The sequence below is a fragment of the Daucus carota genome, chromosome 5 (assembly GCF_001625215.2).
Source record: "Daucus carota subsp. sativus chromosome 5, DH1 v3.0, whole genome shotgun sequence".
Taxonomy (NCBI): Eukaryota; Viridiplantae; Streptophyta; class Magnoliopsida; order Apiales; family Apiaceae; genus Daucus; species Daucus carota.
Genome location: NC_030385.2, coordinates 4,892,099 through 4,911,086, shown reverse-complemented (window position 1 = coordinate 4,911,086; position 18,988 = coordinate 4,892,099). Strand labels below are relative to the sequence as shown.

At 33.8% G+C, this 18,988-nt stretch overlaps 2 protein-coding genes across 7 annotated transcripts; both read left to right on the top strand.

Annotated features, from left to right (window-relative positions):
- Nucleotides 1-2,733: 2,733 nt before the first annotated feature.
- On the top strand, nucleotides 2,734-3,791 carry LOC108221217 (uncharacterized). Its single transcript, XM_017395112.2, has 2 exons — nucleotides 2,734-2,937; nucleotides 3,076-3,791. The coding sequence occupies exons 1-2, from the start codon at nucleotides 2,839-2,841 to the stop codon at nucleotides 3,751-3,753; spliced, it is 777 nt and encodes a 258-aa protein (XP_017250601.2). The 5' UTR covers nucleotides 2,734-2,838; the 3' UTR covers nucleotides 3,754-3,791.
- A 1,438-nt stretch (nucleotides 3,792-5,229) lies between these two features.
- LOC108223236 (transcription factor PIF7) lies at nucleotides 5,230-18,314 on the top strand. 6 transcript variants are annotated; one of them, XM_017397386.2, is made up of 12 exons: nucleotides 5,230-5,463; nucleotides 5,561-5,618; nucleotides 5,718-5,801; nucleotides 5,882-5,941; nucleotides 9,873-9,965; nucleotides 11,656-11,759; nucleotides 13,264-14,561; nucleotides 14,722-16,187; nucleotides 16,540-16,657; nucleotides 16,834-17,332; nucleotides 17,547-17,966; nucleotides 18,056-18,314. In XM_017397386.2, coding segments are annotated over exons 9-12 (1,032 nt in total). In that variant the 5' UTR covers nucleotides 5,230-5,463; nucleotides 5,561-5,618; nucleotides 5,718-5,801; nucleotides 5,882-5,941; nucleotides 9,873-9,965; nucleotides 11,656-11,759; nucleotides 13,264-14,561; nucleotides 14,722-16,187; nucleotides 16,540-16,655; the 3' UTR covers nucleotides 18,167-18,314. The 6 variants fall into 6 exon arrangements, with proteins under 6 accessions (XP_017252875.1, XP_063950172.1, XP_017252877.1 ...); XM_064094102.1 differs by lacking the exons at nucleotides 5,230-5,463; nucleotides 5,561-5,618; nucleotides 5,718-5,801; nucleotides 5,882-5,941 and having other exon boundaries at nucleotides 9,622-9,965; nucleotides 13,264-13,389; nucleotides 13,637-14,561; XM_064094101.1 differs by lacking the exons at nucleotides 5,230-5,463; nucleotides 5,561-5,618; nucleotides 5,718-5,801; nucleotides 5,882-5,941 and having other exon boundaries at nucleotides 9,624-9,965; nucleotides 14,722-15,976; nucleotides 16,048-16,187.
- The last annotated feature ends 674 nt before the right edge of the window (nucleotides 18,315-18,988 follow it).

The following is an 18,988-nucleotide window of genomic DNA, read 5'->3' as shown; positions in this document are numbered from 1 at the left end:
AAAACTTGTTTGAGATATTGGATTTTGTTTGAAATGCTTGCTCCAGCGGCTGACTTCAACACATGTTGACTTTTTTTCATGAGTTTCAAGAGAATCCATGAGTTCGTAGAGAGAAAGTTGTGACATGTCCTTTGTCTCGTCAATGACTACAACTATGTGTTCGAATTTCTACATTAAGCTGCTAAGAACTTTCTCAAGTATTTTCTTTTGTGGAATAGTGTCTCCACAACTCTTTATCTGATTTATAATTTTAGCAACTCTTGATAATAAATATTTAACAAGCTCTGAATCTTTCAATGTTAGATTATCAAATTCTCTCCACAAGTTTTGTAACTTAGTGGAAATAATTTTTTCACAACCTTTTAATTCATTCTTTAAGAGTGTCCAAGCATCCTGAGCCTGTTTTACTCCAAAATTTATAGGGCACATTGATTTTACTTACTCCTTGTTGAATGATCATCAATTCGGTGGCCTTTTTAGTTTTTCTTGTACTCGTCTTGATCATTGGCTGTCTAGGCTGCATCCACGGCTTTGGGTGGTTCTTCAAAGCTACCTTCAATAATTTCACACAAATCTTTTGAGACAAAGACTGTTTTCAATCGAGAACTAAGTCATATTGTTCTCCATTAAAAAATGGGGTTTTATTTTGTGAGTATGTGTAGAAGGTGATCTGACTTAACCCTTGGTGTGATGTCATATTTGTTGGAGATAGCGGTACTAGAACTTATATATGAACTAAGAAATAAACTTATTGATAACTTGCAAAGCTACTGCTCTTGCACATATTTTGGTTCATACTTTATTTATTTTGATTTTCCAGATTACATGGTGCATAAATTTATACTTGAAAAGATTATTCCAGAGATCTCGATAATTCTAAGGCTTTCTATATTTCTGTAACTCTTGTAATTGTAGAGACTCTTAGAATATATGTAGTCATAAATGCTAATCTGCTTAGTTTCGAGCAATCATGAAATGCTAATCTGCTTAGTTTTGAGGACCTGCTCCAAAATACATTGAATATTTTTTCGCAAGATTGTGATTGTTGTTGTAATGTTCTTTAGTTTTATTAATCAGCTGGACTTGCCGCTTTAACTCTGTAGGTAATGGCCACAATTAAAGACCTGCCCTTTGAGCTTCTGTGCAGCATCATATTTCTGTTGGTGCAGTCTGCGACTGGAGCCAAAGACTTTGCAAATCTCATGACTGTGTAAGACTTTGTATTCTAACTTATTAACTTGTAAAGAATGTTGAATATGTAGTTTGCATAATTTGTTTCAAAATGAGAGATGAAGTTCAAATATTCAGTTACAAGTTCAAATATAAAATCACAGTACATATTAAACCATAAACGTGTTTAAATTCTCATTTTGAAATAAAAAAATTCACACTAATTATCAACTTATTGAACTTTTTTATTATATGTATTTATTTTTCAAGTTAGTTTAAACATTTTTAGTTGTCGAAATCAAACTATTTGACCTTTATTTTAAAAAATATATACCATGTAACTATGTAACTATTCTCTGCCGGTCAAGGTTTAAATTGTTAATATTTAGAATCAATAGAAAAAAATTGTCCCCTCCATTCTTTAGGTTAGGAAATAGGGATAGAGGCTAGTCATGTATATTTATATTCTTAAAAAGTACTAACCTTAAATTGGTGAAATCACGGATGACTATTTATTTCAAATTTTTTTATTTATTATTTATAAAAAATTTTATTATTTATTCAATATGATTTATTCTTTTTTGAACGGACAATTCTATGATAATGAATTGAAATTAGGTTAAATTACATAAGCCGTTTAATTATATTTCCTCTTACAAATTTAGTTTTTATAATATTTTTTATATTGTAAATCGGTCGTAAAATTAATAAATATTCTTATTATTTATCAATAAATGTTTTTACAAATATTAATAAGTGATAACGTGTTTTTAATTAATTTTGAATCATATTTGTCATATTCTATATTTCTTCATTTGTAAGTAAAATATATTATATATCTTGTATAGACTTCATATTTGTTTTGAAATAGATAACGTTAGAATTAAAAAAAATACATGATGCGTGTTTGTACAGAGGTAAAGTACATAGTTTGAGTTAAGAAGAGTTATATAATAATTTGGATTTGTTTTGAAAAATATGTTATAATTAAGAAAAAACTTTGTTTATATAATTGTCTGTCTTTATTTTTTTAAGAAAAAAAGAGAAAAACAATAAAACCAAAAAACAATTCAGTGCTACAAGTTATACTCATGTTCACATATTATACTATAGTAAATACCCTGGTCATTTGGGTACCACATTCTTGAGATGTATCATGTTATGACAGTGAGTGAATTTAGTCACCAATTAATCAATCCTTAAGTAGGGAACAACACTTGTGGCTTCTCCTGCCCCCTTGGTAAAAGGAGAAGCAGGTCATACTGAAGAGTGTTGGTTGGGTTTCTATTTCTTTTAACTTTTAACTAATTTTAAGCTACATGCAGCAACACTTGTGTCACCCACAGCTGGCTTCTTGGTAAAACTCTTTCACCATTTGATTGTACCTCTTATGAAGCTTTTGATCTTCTGTTTGCTTGTATTTGTTTACCTCCTTAGCATAAAGTATTTTTATGTTTTGTTTGGCATTTACTACAAGTGTAAATGATAAATTATTAACATTTCCACAAAATAGTTCGTTCAATTTTCTAGTAAAAGGAAAGATCTTGAACATATCTACCTACACTGGGTCACTAATGTCTCTGTTAATCGTTTTGTTGCAGTTGCAGACGTTTTCTTCTGTGTGCAGAAGATGCGTCCATTTTAAGGGCTGTGAATTTTAAATTTGAGATGGAATTTACCAAGGTTTACCATTTCCTATGTGTCAAAGGCTTACTCGTCAAATGTTCTGAAGCTGGTAATCTGGCTGCTCGGCATATGCTTGGAAAGGTAATTAAACCTGTTTTTATTTTCTAGGTGGGGATCATCCATCAACATTTACAATCTGCTTTCTAAATTCTAAATCGCCTTGTATTGGATGTTTAAAAGCTGTAAAACAAAAATGTGACTTTTTTTACTCCTCTGCAGGTAATACTGTTGAGCTCTACTCATCTGTTGTTCAGTGAAACGAAAAGTAAAATACTTGATGTCAGCAATTTTGATATTCCGACGGTTAATTGTTGGATTCGTGACGCGTATGTTCCCTTGCATAACATGAAAGTCTGTTCTTTTATGAGCTACTTTTTTAAGGTCTCTTCACCAAAAAGACTAGTCCACCACCAAGTTGTGAAGTTTTTCTTGCTCAATGGCAGTCATCATGACTTTGTTGAAATGGCTCCGTTCCTAAAGTATTATGTTATGTTCTTCACCAAATTTACCGGAGGCCATTGCCGCCTCATCAACTCCATCGAGTTACTTGCACGGACTGCCTCTCGTGTCAGAACAATGGAGAAACTGACCAAGACAAAAGAATCGCTTAATGGCTACATTAGGGGCTTGGGAGAATTCATAGAAATGACAACCGAAGAAATAGCTGATAGAATTCCTGAAGACACTTCTGGTAAGGTTATGGATTATCTTCACCTTCAAAATTTTTACCTCCAGAAATGTACTACAGATGGCGTGGATCAGCTAGTAGCCATGACTGACGCAAATTTTGTGGAGGCTCTGAGAGACGATGTGCTCAACCTACTTTATGACGCAAACATTGAGTTGAGTAAAATTCGAGCTGCGACAGTTGGTCAATTTGAAAACAAGTTTGAATAGGTTTAATTATACATGACATTCAATAACTGTAAACTTTAAAGGGGTGTTAAAAGCTCCGGTTTATTATTGTGACTTGTGAGACTGGTTTTCTTTGCTCTAGTTCAGATCAGAGATGAATTGCATGAATATTTTCCAGTTTGGTCTATGTTGGATTAATTTACTGTATATGCTAGGATGGTGTCTTCTAAATCAGGTGTGCGCTGTTCCTCAGCTGGTTGTGAAACATTGTTCCTACGCATGCAGATTCGTTTCCTTCGAGTTGTGCTTGCATTTTAGTCGAAAAACAGAGACCACATATATGGTTTTATCTTGTATCAAGGTGAAAGACAAGAATACTACAGCTCTTTGGAGCGTTAAGGGAGTAAAAAAATCATGAGTGTGTGTGTGTTTCATGGTTAATGAGCCCGTTTAATGGGAATCGGAACCTCATACCCATATATTGTATTTGGATTAGCAAAATTTTTGTGTGGAATGGAACCTCATTCTGTCTCGGAAGGTAAATCATTCCTTTCACACCTTTGGGTTACCCTTTCCCATACCCCCTTTCTTATACCCCCAATCCCATTCCCGATTCCCATTCACGTAAACCATCCAAACACCCTCATGTTTTTGGCAAAAATAATGCTTACTTTCTAATTTATATGAGTCCACTACCAACATGTGAAGCAGTTCTTGCTTAATGGCAGTCCACAAGTCTTATTATACAAGCTCGTTGCGTCAGAGCAATGGAACCACTGGCCTAGTCGAAAGAGTTATTTACTGACGCCTATAGGCTATAGGGGTTTGTGAGAATTTATAAAAAGCCTTCCAGAAGTGGGTACAAGTGGGAATTATTTTGATAAGGATAAGCTGCAGGGTGATTTTCCATTCAAGGTAGAAATGCAGAGATATATTGAAACCGATGTACTAGAGCCTATTTATAGCCTCTGACCAGAAACAAGAAGCGAGTATATGTTTGCCAATCTGGAGAGAGCCTCAAGCCCCTTGCCAAATGAGGATACAGCTCTTCGGGATGGTTGGCACATTTCCTCTTCTCTTTCTGCTCTTTTTGTAGGTATTTCAAATTTGTAAACTCTAAACCTCGGTGCACATGGACTTCTCTGCCTTCATCCACACAAAGTCGTATACCTTCCTGTCTAGACTGGACTTATAATTCGTGGAATAATGTATTGTTCAGGATGATGATAAAACATCGGTTTTTCTGTGATGTGTCGTGGAGACATGCTAAGCACCAAATTTAATGTATTTAACTTATTTTGATTGGCTACTACTTCCCTTACATCATAAATCATGAATCCTATTTCAATGGTTTTTACACCCCCTACCCCAATTCTTTATAATTATTTACAAAAAATGCCATCCAAATTTCTAGTGTTGTGTAAGCTTTCCACCTCACACCTTTCCAACACATGCTAACTTTCCCTTTCTGTTGAGTTTAGACACATGTTAACAGCACGTGACATTTTGGCCCATTTCTAATAATCAAACTCATCCCTCTCTTCTGTTATGACTTCATTTGGCAATACAACCAAAAAAAAAATCACTACACAGATCTGAAGCTTTCCTCTACCGTGCTTCTTCCCGGCGCTCACAGTTTGACCATGAATTTGAATTCAGAACATATTTTGATTTCAATTTCAAATTCAAAACTTCAAAATAACAGCAGAGAAAGCTATAGCATAGAACACATCTTCTCCACCTATGAAAAAGGTATCGTCCCCAGCTGCTTTACCACTTTCAAGTTCCACCATTAGAGTAACCACTGTCTTCTAATCAAGTTTCATATATGTTTGTATTTATTTTCTAGGGTAATTATCATCACCTGAATCTTGACAGTTTTCCATCATTAAGCAACGATGGTGGAGGTAAATTAACGCCTAATCTTCTCAATGAGTCTACCTGGAATATTTGTTTGTTTTTGTTTTAGTTGTAGTGATGTGTTTGGTTTAATGTGTCTTACGCAGGCTCATCTGGAAAACGAAGAAGACGGGTGGTTCAAACACATGAAGAGAACACTCCACCAGGTCAAGGTCAACATCTTAATAGTGGTGAGTGTTTTTTCTCAAAAATTTGGATGTGTTTTTTTATAGCTTCCTATTGACACATCACGATTTTTCCCATTTACAAGGTAATACTTCCGGGAATCCACCTTCAACGCCATCACTACCACCTAGATTGTTTCAAAGTGGTATGTCACATGTACCATCCCTGCTTAATGTACAAATGCTTTGGTCTCTAATACTATATACATGTCTTTAAGCATTCGGCAATGGTAGTTAAATTGAATTAATTTTATTGTCATATTACGTTTGCTGTCAACTACTAATCCAGATTCCTTTATTGTCATAGTTAATAATGGTGGAGCCCCCGCATATTTAAAAGCTCCATCAATCAAAACAATTTAAACCAGCACTTAGCATGTGTACATGAGCACACACTAGCCAGACCCATAAAACATATGTATAAAGTGAAACGCCGTGTCAAATCTATTATCAACATTGTTCTAAATGTCGCCAATTAATTGTTGTAAGTACCAAAACTGTCTTGATTTATGGTTAATCGAATAAATAATTGGTTTTTGAAAATATCTGTCAAAATCAGTAAAATAGGTTAATTATAAAAAAATATTATATTTTTTAATAAAATTATCAGTTTTAATATAATAAGAAATTAAAAAAATAACTAAACCTAAAAGATATCAAAATTGTTTAATTATAATTTTATCATTATGAAAAATTATGCTTAAAAATATAATCATGTACAATACACAGTTTTTTTATTAGATCATGCCATGTAATTATGCAAAATACCTAAAATATATAATTTTTTTGCATTAATATATATACATGTGTGTGTGTTCGTTTTGTTTGTAGTACGTACATATTTGCTATTTTGGTTTTAGGAAATTATAAATTTATAATATATATATATATATATATAAAATAAAAATTGATATTAAATTGATTTCGATTAATAGCGCGATTAATCATTGTGATTAATTCTCGATTACCCGATTAATCCCTAAACAGTACTGCTTACGCCGACTAATTCTTATTCATGATTTTACCGACAAACTCTAATTCACAAACTTTATAACATTGGTTATTAATGATATATAGACCACCTCTGCATGTTTACCCATAACCTATTCACCGCTATTCCTTGAACATGAACATGTTTGGCCAGACTCATGATTTATGACTATTTATGGTTTAACGTGATTTATGTGATAAACTTGGAGTTTAAATTATTTATTTGGGTAATTTAGACTTATTAATGATTTATAAGTTATTAAAAATATAATAATAAAAATAAAAATGATTTATAAATAATTTATATATTATGAGTAATTTTAATAAAAAAAAGGTTCAAAAAAATTAATTTAATGAAAAAGTAATTAAAATTAACTTTTGGCTTCAAGTCAGTTTCTCCCTTATTTCCAACTTTAAGTCGATATCTAACTTATAACAAACAAACATTTTTCAGCTTAAAGTTGAAAATAATTTTAAGCCCTAGCTCTTTAAGCCAGGAAAAACAAGCTCCATATCTTAGCTTATAAGTTGACAAAGTGCAAAAACATTGAAATATGTAATTTTTGTGATATTTTCCTTATCAGGATAGTCTTGAGCTAACCGATTGATCATATTCCTTGAAACATTCAAAATTAAAAAAGAAGCTGACTCTAAAATCATAGAGCCTATATTATTAAACTTAATTTCTAAAATATCATGTATTTTATCACATCTCTTACCAAGTGATGTGTAAACCTTGTGAACATGGGATGCCCACTAAGAAGATGAAAAAGTGTTTATCATAAAGTCAAAGATTCATTCTCGACATTGTAAGTGATAAAATCATTTCCAAAATCCTTAAGTAGCTTTGCACGCTTACTTCTTCTAGATTCTTTTACTTCAGTAAGAATAGAGCTACTAGCAGGATCTGTCCCATATTTGTCATCATTTTCACATGATCGGGAATGGAACTAGATGTGTGAATGAGATCATCATTAGAAGAACTAATCTTCATAAGGAACACATCCTCACATAATGTTGCATCACAAAACTCAATTATTGTGCTTGCCACTATACCATTTATGTCAGATTTTAATACTAAAAATCTCATAGCTGTAGTGGTTTCAAGACAGCGAAAAAGATGCAATCAATAATTTTCGATTCTAATTTCTTTCTCTTTTGTTCAGGGACAAGTACCATAGCAAGGCACCCACACTCAAATTTCATTTTAATTAACTGGTTTTCTAATCTTTCCATAATTCGAAAGGTGTCTTGTCCACATGTTTCAGAGGGACTCTATTCAGAATATGGCAAGCCATATTCAGAGCCTCTCCCCACATGTATTTAGGCAACCCAGAATTAATCAAGATACTGGTAATCAAAACTTTAAAAGTTCTATTCTTTCGTTTGCCACCCCATTAGACTCGGATGTGTATGGTGGAGTAACCTCATAAATTATACCATTGTTTTTGTAAAATTCATTGAACAAGAGGTATCCCATATAATCATCATCTCTATCAGACCTTAAACGTTTAAGTACTATACCAGTTTGTGTTTCAGCTTCAGTTTTAAATATAATGAATTTTTCAAGTGCTTCATCTTTATGTTTAAGCATATAAACATAACAATATCTACTATAATCATCTATAAAGGTAATGAAATATCTATAGTATTTCTTAGTCAACATACCACCAAATTCACATATGTCCAAGTGTACTATATCTAACCAGTCGGAATTCCCAACCACATATTGAAAAGGTTTCCTTGTTTGTTTAGCGGTGACACATATTTGGCATTTAGTTTTCTTAGCAATGGCATACTTTGGAATCAACTCTAAGTTCATCATATTATTTAAAGCACCAAATTTTATATGACCAAGTCGTAAGTGCTACAAATCAAATGATTAAACACAATTAACAGAATGAACAACAGTATCATTAATAAAATTACCAATAACATGTTCAACATTTATTAAAAACAAGCCATCACAAGTAACTCTTGCCAAAAAAAAATAAAAATACACCCGTCTGAGTAATAACAACCTTATTACACTTTAAAGAAAGTTCAAATCCGTTCTTCACCAAACAATTTTCACTAAGAATATTTCTACGAATAGAAAGAACATGATGCACTCTAGTGAGCGCCTAGAAGCAAATTTTAGGTCTATGTTTCCTATTCTAAGCACTTGTGTAGTACCAGAATGTTTAACATTACTCACACATCTTTGATAAAATAACTAGAAAAACACTTTACACATTTTTTTTCTAATTTTTCCTAACTTGGTCTTAATCCCTGTTTCTTAAATTTTTTTATGTCGGAATTCATTTAAATGTAAATAATAATTAATAAAACACAAATTCACAAGTTTTATAAAAGATTTAAAAATAACGATGTTAACAACATATCAACTGTTTACAGTTTAATCTATAACACAAATGATCACATTTATTTAAAAGTAATATGTTTTGCTAAAATACTAAAAATAAATTATATTACTATAGTTTATGATACATATAATTTAATATTCTGATCATATCACAAACTTAAAACTGATCGTAAAGAATTTTACAAATCTATTTTCCCATTTATATTAGAGTATGACTAATATGTTCGACAAAGTATACTACAAAAATATTACTAAAAAATTTAATCATTAGTACACGATAAATATTCATTTTTTTCAAAATAATAAACTATTCAGAAGTAATGAATGTCTTAATATGCGTAGAGCGGACATAATTCCTTGATTTTACTAATGATACAAAATATATATGGATTAATAAGTTGATAAATTTCCTTTCTTTTTTTTCCTTGTCGATTACTCCTTCCGTTTTTTTATATTTGACGCTAAGGTCACATATTTATTTTTAATTTTTTTCCTGAATAAATATGTATAATCATTATTTTAGTTTACCAAAAAAATCAATCAAAAATAATAATTTTACTATCCGATCAACTTATCTCAAAATATGGGTCAAAATCGAAAGAAAGTTAGAAGCATGACAAATTTTGAAGCAATGCTTATTTGAGCGTTTTAAAATGCTAGTACTACTGTCTACTGTGTTGGAGTTGTCTGAGATGTGAATTTGTATGATTCACATCACACAGTTTAGAGTGGTAGACTTTGAGAGAGAGGCGGTGTTGGTTGCGATGAGCGGCCAAAGACGAAATCTTGCTGACCTTCCATATATATACTATGAGGTAACGTGTTCACTTCCGCTTGTTATTCTAATTGCCTCTTTTGCTGCACCTGCTTCACTATTATTTGATTCTTCCCTGTGTCTAAACTAGTAAAAATTAATTAAATTCAATCTAGTATTTTAATTCATTCATGCCCAATTCGAAAACTCTTGGTGTTGGTTATTGAAATAACAAGACTTGATGCTGTTTAATGTATCTTAATCTTTGTCTTCCTGTTGTTGATAAGGGTTGGAGGATAAAGCTTTGGCTTTTTACTCAATGTCATGAATATAGCGTTAAGATGTAGCTAAATAATTCTTCTTGATATGCTTGAGATTCTTGGAAGAGAACTGAGCTGGCCCCGAGCTTGGGCGACTTGGGGATTCTGTCTTAACTGTGATTTTTGAGAGGTACAAGAATGGCAGGAGAGAATTGATTTAGAATTTTACAATATTGGGGGATTGAAACTTTTATCCCGAATTCATGTGATGTTTGGATTAAGCATGTTGCAGTTCCTGCAAACTCACCTATTCCTTGATGTATTGATTATTGTTTGTTTGGTATAAGTTAAATGTACGCGATTCACAATTTTGTTTTGTTTTAATAATAAAGGATGAGGGACAATAGGCTGTAAAAAGGGCCAGGGATAGTAGGCGTACCAAGAGCAACATATAAAGAGGCTAGACATGAAATGTTAATCTTAAACTATTATGACATAAAGGAATTAAAGACAAAAAGCTTACAACAAAATTGAATAAGAGTAAATAAAACCTCAAGTACTCTACACCACCAATCCTCCAACCTCCTGAATCAATTGCCCACTACCAATATAATTTCTAATTAAGTGTTTATCTCCCACCAGATGTTATCTACTCTAATCCTACATCTCCGCCAACTCCTGTCTACATTCATATCTTCGACGAGATTTAAGGTCTTCAAGTCTTGCATTTTGTCTCTTCCTCAACTTTTATCCATTACTCTCGACCCTCATTAGTGACACCCACATCCTATGAACGTGGCCAGCAATCTAGCTTCTTTTACTTTGAAATAGGCCTGACCCTAATTCTTTTTAGAAGATATCACTAAGTACTGTGTATAACATGGTGTGCCAGCAAGCCTTTCGCAGTATTTTAGCATGTCTGCATTGATGCTAAATGCTAATTGACTAGTAAATTTTTACAAAGAGTGTTCTTGTTCTAGGGGTTCATCTAGTTTAGTTACTTGAAAAGAATTCCCTAAAATTTCTTGGGCCAGTTATGTAGATTTGATCTAATTTAGAATGTTTGGGCTAACTTTTAAAGCTTTGATTGGTGGCGGTATTTATCTAGTTACGTATTTACCATTTGGGGGTTATAGACTTTCTGTTCTTTTAGTCTAGGAAAAAGAAGAATATTTGTGTGTTTGCTATGTTGTGGTTGTTGGTGCCAGGATATATAGAAAGAAACCAGTATGAATGATATCATTATTAGCCCTACTCTCTCGAGGTATCTAATATCTGTGGCAGCAATTTATCGTTGTTAAGAAGTATTCTTCCTAATGCATTATTCATCTCTCATGCTTTTAATTTTATTCAAGTAATGATCGTATCGTTGTATGAATGATATTCAAAAAATTGGCATAATAGTTTCTTACTTCTTAATTTCCCACTTCAAGTGATCTACATCAGTAACTGTAATGTTTTAAGTTTTTACGAATGTGCTTGTACTTGCAGCTTCAACTGTGTAAGCAATGGCCCTATGAGCTTCTTTACAACATCATCTATATATTGGTGCAGTCGTCAATCACAGCTGCCAACTTTGCAAGAATCATATCTGTGTAAGGCATTGCATTATAAACCTTCTACTTCTGATATAATTTTATCCTTGTGAATTTGTTCTGTGGCTCCACTATTCTTTTCATTTTACTTATCATGCTTTGATTTGCCATTTGTTATTTTCCTCCTTTTTAAACTGGTTGCCTGATTTCATGACAATGCCTAAAAGGAATTAAGTTAGCACTTATCTGGTATATGAGGTTTGATATTTGTATGCTTGAGAATTAACTATATATTACTACATTAGTTGTGTGTTGGTCAAATAGGGCCTTGAAGAATTCTTTGCTGATTTTGAAGCTAGTTGCAGTCTCTGTTTGATTTTTCGGTGGGTCAAGGAGCATTGAGAAAATGTTTGAGAAAGGCTTTTAAGTTTTACTCGTAACACATAATAATATGAAGGTTTACTTCTTTTTTGATGTGTGCAAGAATTTGCCTTTACTGCTGTACCATATAGACTCAGTCGAGCAATTAGACTCTTTTCATTATTTTCCTCCTATGGTCTGGTGTTTGCTGGGCTTTTTTACCTGTGTGTGGTAGATACTCTATGGTCATCTGGGTATTAAAATATCATGTTTCCATGGCTGATGGGTCAATCCAGGGACGGATTGAGCGTGGGGGTACTTGCCCCCACTGACCTTCACAATCCATGTATATTTCCACTAAAGATCTGACAATTTATTCACTTTCGCCCATGGCTGGGTGTTGTTTCTTTTTACAGAAGGCGCAGGTTCGATTCTCGCAGGCAGTTATTCTAGCAAATTTTTCGCCCTCTTCCTTTCCTTTCCTCTCTGCTATATTTTGCCCCCCCATCTGTTTGCACTTTGCACAATGCAGCAGCTTTGACAGATCTATTTTTTCCAGCTAAATTTTTATGAGTACAACCTAATCCTACACAGTATTTCAGTCCTTAATTACACTTTCATGATTTTAGCATGTCTGCATTGATGCTAAATGCTAATTGACAAGTAATATTTTAAAAAGAGTGTTCTTGTTCTAGGGGTTCATCTGGTTTAGCTACTTGAAAAGAATTCCCTAAATTTTCTTGGGCCAGTTATGTAGATTTCATTTAATTTAGAATGTTTGGGCTAACTTTTAAAAGCCCTGATTGGTGGCGGTATTTATCTAGTTACGTATTTACCATTTGGGCGTTATAGACTTTCTGTTCTTTTAGTCTAGGGAAAAGAAATATATTTGTGTGTTTGCTATGTTGTGATTGTTGGTGCCAGGATATATAGAAAGAAACCAGTATGAATGATAATAATTATTAGCTCTATTCTCTCGATGTATCTAATATCTGTGGCAGCAATTTATTATTGTTAAGAAGTATTCTTCCTAATGAATCATCTGTCATGCTTTTAATTTTATTCAAGTAATGATTGTATCATTGTATGAACGATATTCAAAAAATTGGCATAATAGTTTCTTATTTCTTAACTTCCAACTTCAAGTGCCCTACATCAGTAACTGTGATGTTTTGAGTTTTTATGATTGCTCTTGTACTTGCAGCTTCAACTGTGTAAGTAATGACCACAACCACAGACCTGCCCTATGAGCTGCTTTACAACATCATCTATATATTGGTGCAGTCGTCAATCACAGCTGCCGACTTTGCAAGAATCATATCTGTTTAAGGCATTGCATTATAAACCTTCTACTTCTGATGTAATTTTATCCTTGTGAATTTGTTCTGTGGCTCAACAATTTTTTTCCATATTACTTATCTTGCTATGATTTGCCATTTGTTATTTTCCTCCTTTTTAACTGGTTGCCTGATTTCATGACAATGCCTCAAAGGAATTAAGTTAGCACTTATCTGGTATATGAGGTTTGATTTTTGTATGCTTGAGAATTAACTATATATTACTAGTTGGTCAAATAGGGCCTTGAAGAATTCTTTGCTGATTTTGGAGCTAGTTGCAGTCTCTGATTGATTTTTCTGTGGGTCAAGGAGCACTGAGAAAATGTTTGAGAAAGGCTTTTAAGTTTTACTCGTAACACATAATAATATGGAGGTTTACTTCTTTGTTAATGTGTGCAAGAATTTATCCAAATTAGTGGATTCAACCACCCTTTACTGCTGTACCATATAGACTCAGTCGAGCAAATAGACTCTTTTCATTATTTGCCTCCTCTGTTCTGGTGTTTACTGGGCTTTCTTCCCTGTGCGCAGTAGATACTCTCTGGTCATCTGGGTATTAAAATTTCATGATTCCATAATTGATGGGTCAATCACCAATTGATGCATTGCTTATGTATGTAGCATAAAAGCAAGCCACACTTGTGGCCTCTCCTGCCCTGTTGGTGAAGCTGGTCATACTAAAGAGTGTTTGTTGGGTTTACATTACTTCAAACAGATTTTATAGAATATGCAGCAACAAACACTTGTTAAATCTCCTGCCCTCTTCGTTGTGCCTGCTATGAAGCTTCTAACTTTTTTCTAGCTATTCTTTGATATACCTGTATTATAAATTTTGTGATGTATTGCTAGGATACCTTATTAGTATTAAATATATTAGTGATTAGTGATTGAATCAGGCATTTCTTAAAAGTAATTTTGTGAATTTTTAGTTCATAAAAATCTTGTGCATTTTTGCAAAAACAAGACGTCTATATTTTTTTTGCTTGATACTTTGTTGTAGTTGCCGGAAATTTCTTTTGCTCGCAGAAGAAAACACATTCTCAAGCTTCTCAACTTTGACACTAATATGAAATTGGATAGTATCTATCGATATCAGCATGTCATTGGCTTACTTGTGAAATGTTCCGAAGCTGGGAACATAGCTGCTCTGTTTTTGCTCGGGAAGGTAACTTAATCATTTAACTATGTTTTAGTTCTCTATGCGGGGATCATTCTTTAACCGTAATGATCTGCTTTCTCGGCCACCTATTTCATGTTCCTTAAATTTGAAAACAAACGTATCTACTAACCTACCAGGGAGCATGACTTTTGTTTCTCCTCTACAGGTTATACTGGTGAGCTCTTCTCAGTTGTTGCTTAAAGAACGGCAGAAAGCAGAATGTGATGTCCATGCCTGTGATCGTTTAACGCTTTTTGACCTTGGACATATACTTTTCACCAATGTTCACGCTCAGAACTGTAGAGTTGATTCGTTTATGACCTACTTTTCGCCTAAAGAAGTATTTACTGATGAATCTTCACATGCAAGATTGGTTCACCAACAAATTGTCAAGGAGTTCTTGGTAAATGGAAGCCATCAGGACTTAGCTCAAATGTCTTCATTCATAAAAGGTTATATTAGGCGCTTCACCAATAACACCAGTGAAGATAGTCCTCTCCTTAAATCCATCAATGATCTAGTTTCTCGTGCTGATATTATTGGATATTTCGAAACCATGTTAAATGAAGCCTATGGCAATGGCGTTTATGTATGTTGCGAAATCTGTTCGAGAGGTAGTAGTAACTATGTTAAAGCAACATACAATGAACTTGCAGAATGCCGAGCCCGGACACTTTATTTGTTTGAACCTAATTTGGGATAGGATTTTGCATGTTATGCAAGATTCGTAAACTTTAAAAGGGTCACAAAAGGCTCCAGGGTTGTATTAGGAGACTCTTTCTTTCTGAGTATTGACAACTTGTGCTTGATATGTCAAGCTCATTCTGAGTAATTTGCAATAAAATTCTAGAAAATTTGTACTCTACTGTTAACTGTTGGATTAAATGACTATACCTATCCCAATCGATAAACGTTACAGTAGAAGACTTTGATTTCCAGGAGCCCACATGATCTGCAAATGGTAGACCAGATCAATCAGATACAGGAGTGCATAACAGCCTATGAGAAGACATTTCGTATTCTTAGGCTAACTAGTGTCACCTAATTTGCAGCAATGGTCCATTGTGTCTTCACAACAATCCGACTCTTCACATGGTAACATTCAGCGAAAAGTCTAACAGTTGATTAAGATTTTTCCAGTAGGGTTCTAATGTTGTTGATGAAGCAGAAGAAAGAAAGGACAAAGCATACAGTCTAATGGGTTTAAACAAGATAGTCCCATAAGCAGGGAGATGGTTTGAGTTTGAATGATTACAAGGCTGAATATTAAATTGGGACTCTGAATCTGAATCATATTAGTTGGTAGGAGGACATCTGATTAATATGACACTGAAGAAGGGGGCCAAGAGCTTGGATATTATTGGTGAGACATAAAAATGATAGAGGGGCTGAAGCCTGGGAGGGACTTGATAAAGATTGCTGTATCCTTTTACTTTTTTTTCAACAACATTTAATTGCTACCACATGTTATTCTTAATTGTCTATATATCAGTCCATATGAACCAAGTGTGGCTTCCCAGAACTGGGACCATAAGAGCAACAAATAAGAGGTCAATGACAGAACTTATTAAGAAGAAAAAATTCCGAAAATACCGGTGCAGAAACCAGATTTTACAGAGTAGTAATACTGAGGTAAAAGATAATTTTGAAGCTATTGCATATGTAAATATTGCCTGATTGATGATAAATATATATTGTCGAACATATTTGAACAATACATGGTCTCCCTTAGTTTTCATCAGACATGCATCTTTCTGATACACAAGTTACACAAACATAATTAGTGTACGGAGCTTAAGTTACAGAAACATAGTAAGTTACAGAAACATAATTAGTGTACGGAGCTTAAGTTGGTAATCGTGTTTTATTTAACAAACAGTTGCTAAAAGACATCAGAGAGACAGGGACAGATTGGTATGTGATAGTTTGACATACATGCACACAGTTTTTATTATATAATGTGATAGCTAGTGTTGTTGTACAGTACTAATGTGGAATGAATGGTAGCAAAGACAAGAAGAGCAAGCTGAAGGAGTAGAGAGAAAACAGAAAATTTCTCACGTGCACATTTACCAGAAACTTTCCATTCCTCCTGTCCACATGTATGTCTTCTCACTAGTATTTCTTGTATTCCTTTTTCCACTCTACATTTTCTTCATATGGTAATTCTCCTGCACATCCACAAACTGAAAAGAAATTAGATTTAAGCGGAAAAAGATTGTACTGATATTGATGCAAAAACTAAGCGGGTAATGTAATGTGTGTGTTTCAAATTCAGGTCGAAGTTTGAATTTTCTGAGCTAACATGGGAGAATGGGTACCTTGCCACGCATGAGCTTGGCGGGATATTTCCTGCAGCACCAACAAAGTCCAATTGGGGAAGGAGGGACGACACGCTAGAGTCCATCGTTCATCATGCTACAAGCCACGGGCAAGGCATAACACCAGACCAAGCTGCACAGCAACATATTAGTGTGGCACATAGGGAGAAACCAGTTATTGTTGCATCCTCAGATGGGAAATGGGGAGAGAATTTAAGTCAGGTAGAAATGGCTCTAGGGTTCCCAAGAAAAAGAGACTGGACAGAGTACTCCAACCAATGTGAAAGAAACTTTAACAGTAGCAACCAAGAAGGTGGAGAACCAGGTGCATGTGCCAGTGCTAGTGCAACATTTTGCAGGAATAAGGACAATACTATGATGACATGGGCTTCTTCTGAATCTCCTCAGACCCTTAAAAGTAAATCTGCTGAAGATTCAGCTTTTCTAGACGACAGGGTAAATTTCACAAATTTCTCAAAGCTCTGTTTCCATAGCCAAAATGTTCAAAACAAAACAACTAATCTAATTGATAGAGTACTATTAGTACATTACATGTAAATCATTAAGTTTTTCTACCGCAGTCACATCATATATATGGATGCCGTTAACCGTATACCAAAAACACCAAGACAAGTAAATTATAGCAGTTGTACTGATTATATACTTGCAGACGGACAAAGCTTCAATGCTTGATGAAGTGATTGCGTACTTAAAGCAACTTCAAGCACAGGTTCATATGATGAGTATGAGAAACAATATTCCCCAGATGATGATGCCTCTGGGAATGCAGCAGCAACAACAATTACAATTACAGCAGCAGCATCTACAGATGTCTCTCCTAGCACGCATGGGAATGGGCTTCGGACTAGGAATGAATACAGGAATGCTCGACATGAGTACCCTGGCTCAGTGTTTCTCTCCCCTGATTCACCAAAATTCTGCCACTCCTGCAACTCCCAGTTTAGTAACACAGCCATTTGTGTCACCGCCAACGATGAAGAGGCACATTTCACCAGAAGCAACTCCTACTCAAGGAGCTTCAAACACTTCTGTACCATTCAATGATCCATATTGTGCATTTCTAGCTCAAGTAAGTCCATAATTATGCAAGCAGTTAATCATTACTTTTATACTATTGTAATACTACATCGTATGATTAACTATGATCATTTGCTGCAGTCTATGAATATGGAACTTTATAACAAGATGACAGCTTATCATCAACAAGTCAATCAGGCTGCTCAGGCATTGCACGGCGATAAAAAGTCCAATCAACTTCAAGGGGAATGAGCATAACTATTTCCTATATTTGCAGTACAAGAGAAGCAGCATACATAATAAAATTGCAATTACTAGATGCAATTTCTGTAATAAACAGACAGTTAGAAAATTGTATTTTTGTTGAATATAAGGCTCTTTATTTAAGTTTAATTATATCTGTTTTTCTAGTTGGCTTTATTAGTACAGCCTGAAATGGGTTGCTAGGACCATTTACATAGCAGTTATAAGATAACAGACGTTAGTGCTGTCCTACTCTCTTTCTTTCTTTGCCTCTTTTTCTTCTTCTTCTTCTTCTTTTTTTTTATAAGTGTTTTGACCGAGTATTTAAAAAAATCATTTTTTAAATTTTCCTTTTGAATAGAGGTATATAATCAATATTTTAATTCACAAAAAAGATCAATCAAAAATGATAATTTTTATTATCCGGTCAATACATATAGGTAGTCTATTTATGATTGTTATTTTTTGAAATCAACCTCCGCTAAATCTGTATCTAGAACAGATACTGAGAAACATGCTTAACTGAATGAACTAGTCACACATTATTAAGGGAAATTATGGTAAGAAGGGGAAATGAAAAGAAATTTACGGCCATATAAACCCAGTTGAAGATAAATTTTCTGAACTGCAGAACATAATAAATATTTTCTTGACCTTAATAGTATTATATATTCACATAAGACCACATAAAATTACCTAAGATTTAATAAGATGAGAGCTTCCGGAAGCAAGTTGAGCGAATGAAGATTTACTTGAGTTCAGAATCACACACTTTTAGTGCAGTAACAAGAATAAGTTTTAGCGCAGTAACAAGAATAAGGGTGTTTGGCA

Bases quoted from the DNA above. Each gene is read 5' to 3' on its own strand.
- LOC108223236 (XM_017397386.2), top strand. The intron at 17,333-17,546 runs GTAAATTTCACA...ATATACTTGCAG, and splicing joins CAGCTTTTCTAGACGACAGG to ACGGACAAAGCTTCAATGCT. The intron at 17,967-18,055 runs GTAAGTCCATAA...CATTTGCTGCAG, and splicing joins ATTGTGCATTTCTAGCTCAA to TCTATGAATATGGAACTTTA.
- LOC108221217 (XM_017395112.2), top strand. From the start codon at position 2,839: ATGGAATTTACCAAGGTTTACCATTTCCTATGTGTCAAAGGCTTACTC. The intron at 2,938-3,075 runs GTAATTAAACCT...ACTCCTCTGCAG, and splicing joins CTCGGCATATGCTTGGAAAG to GTAATACTGTTGAGCTCTAC.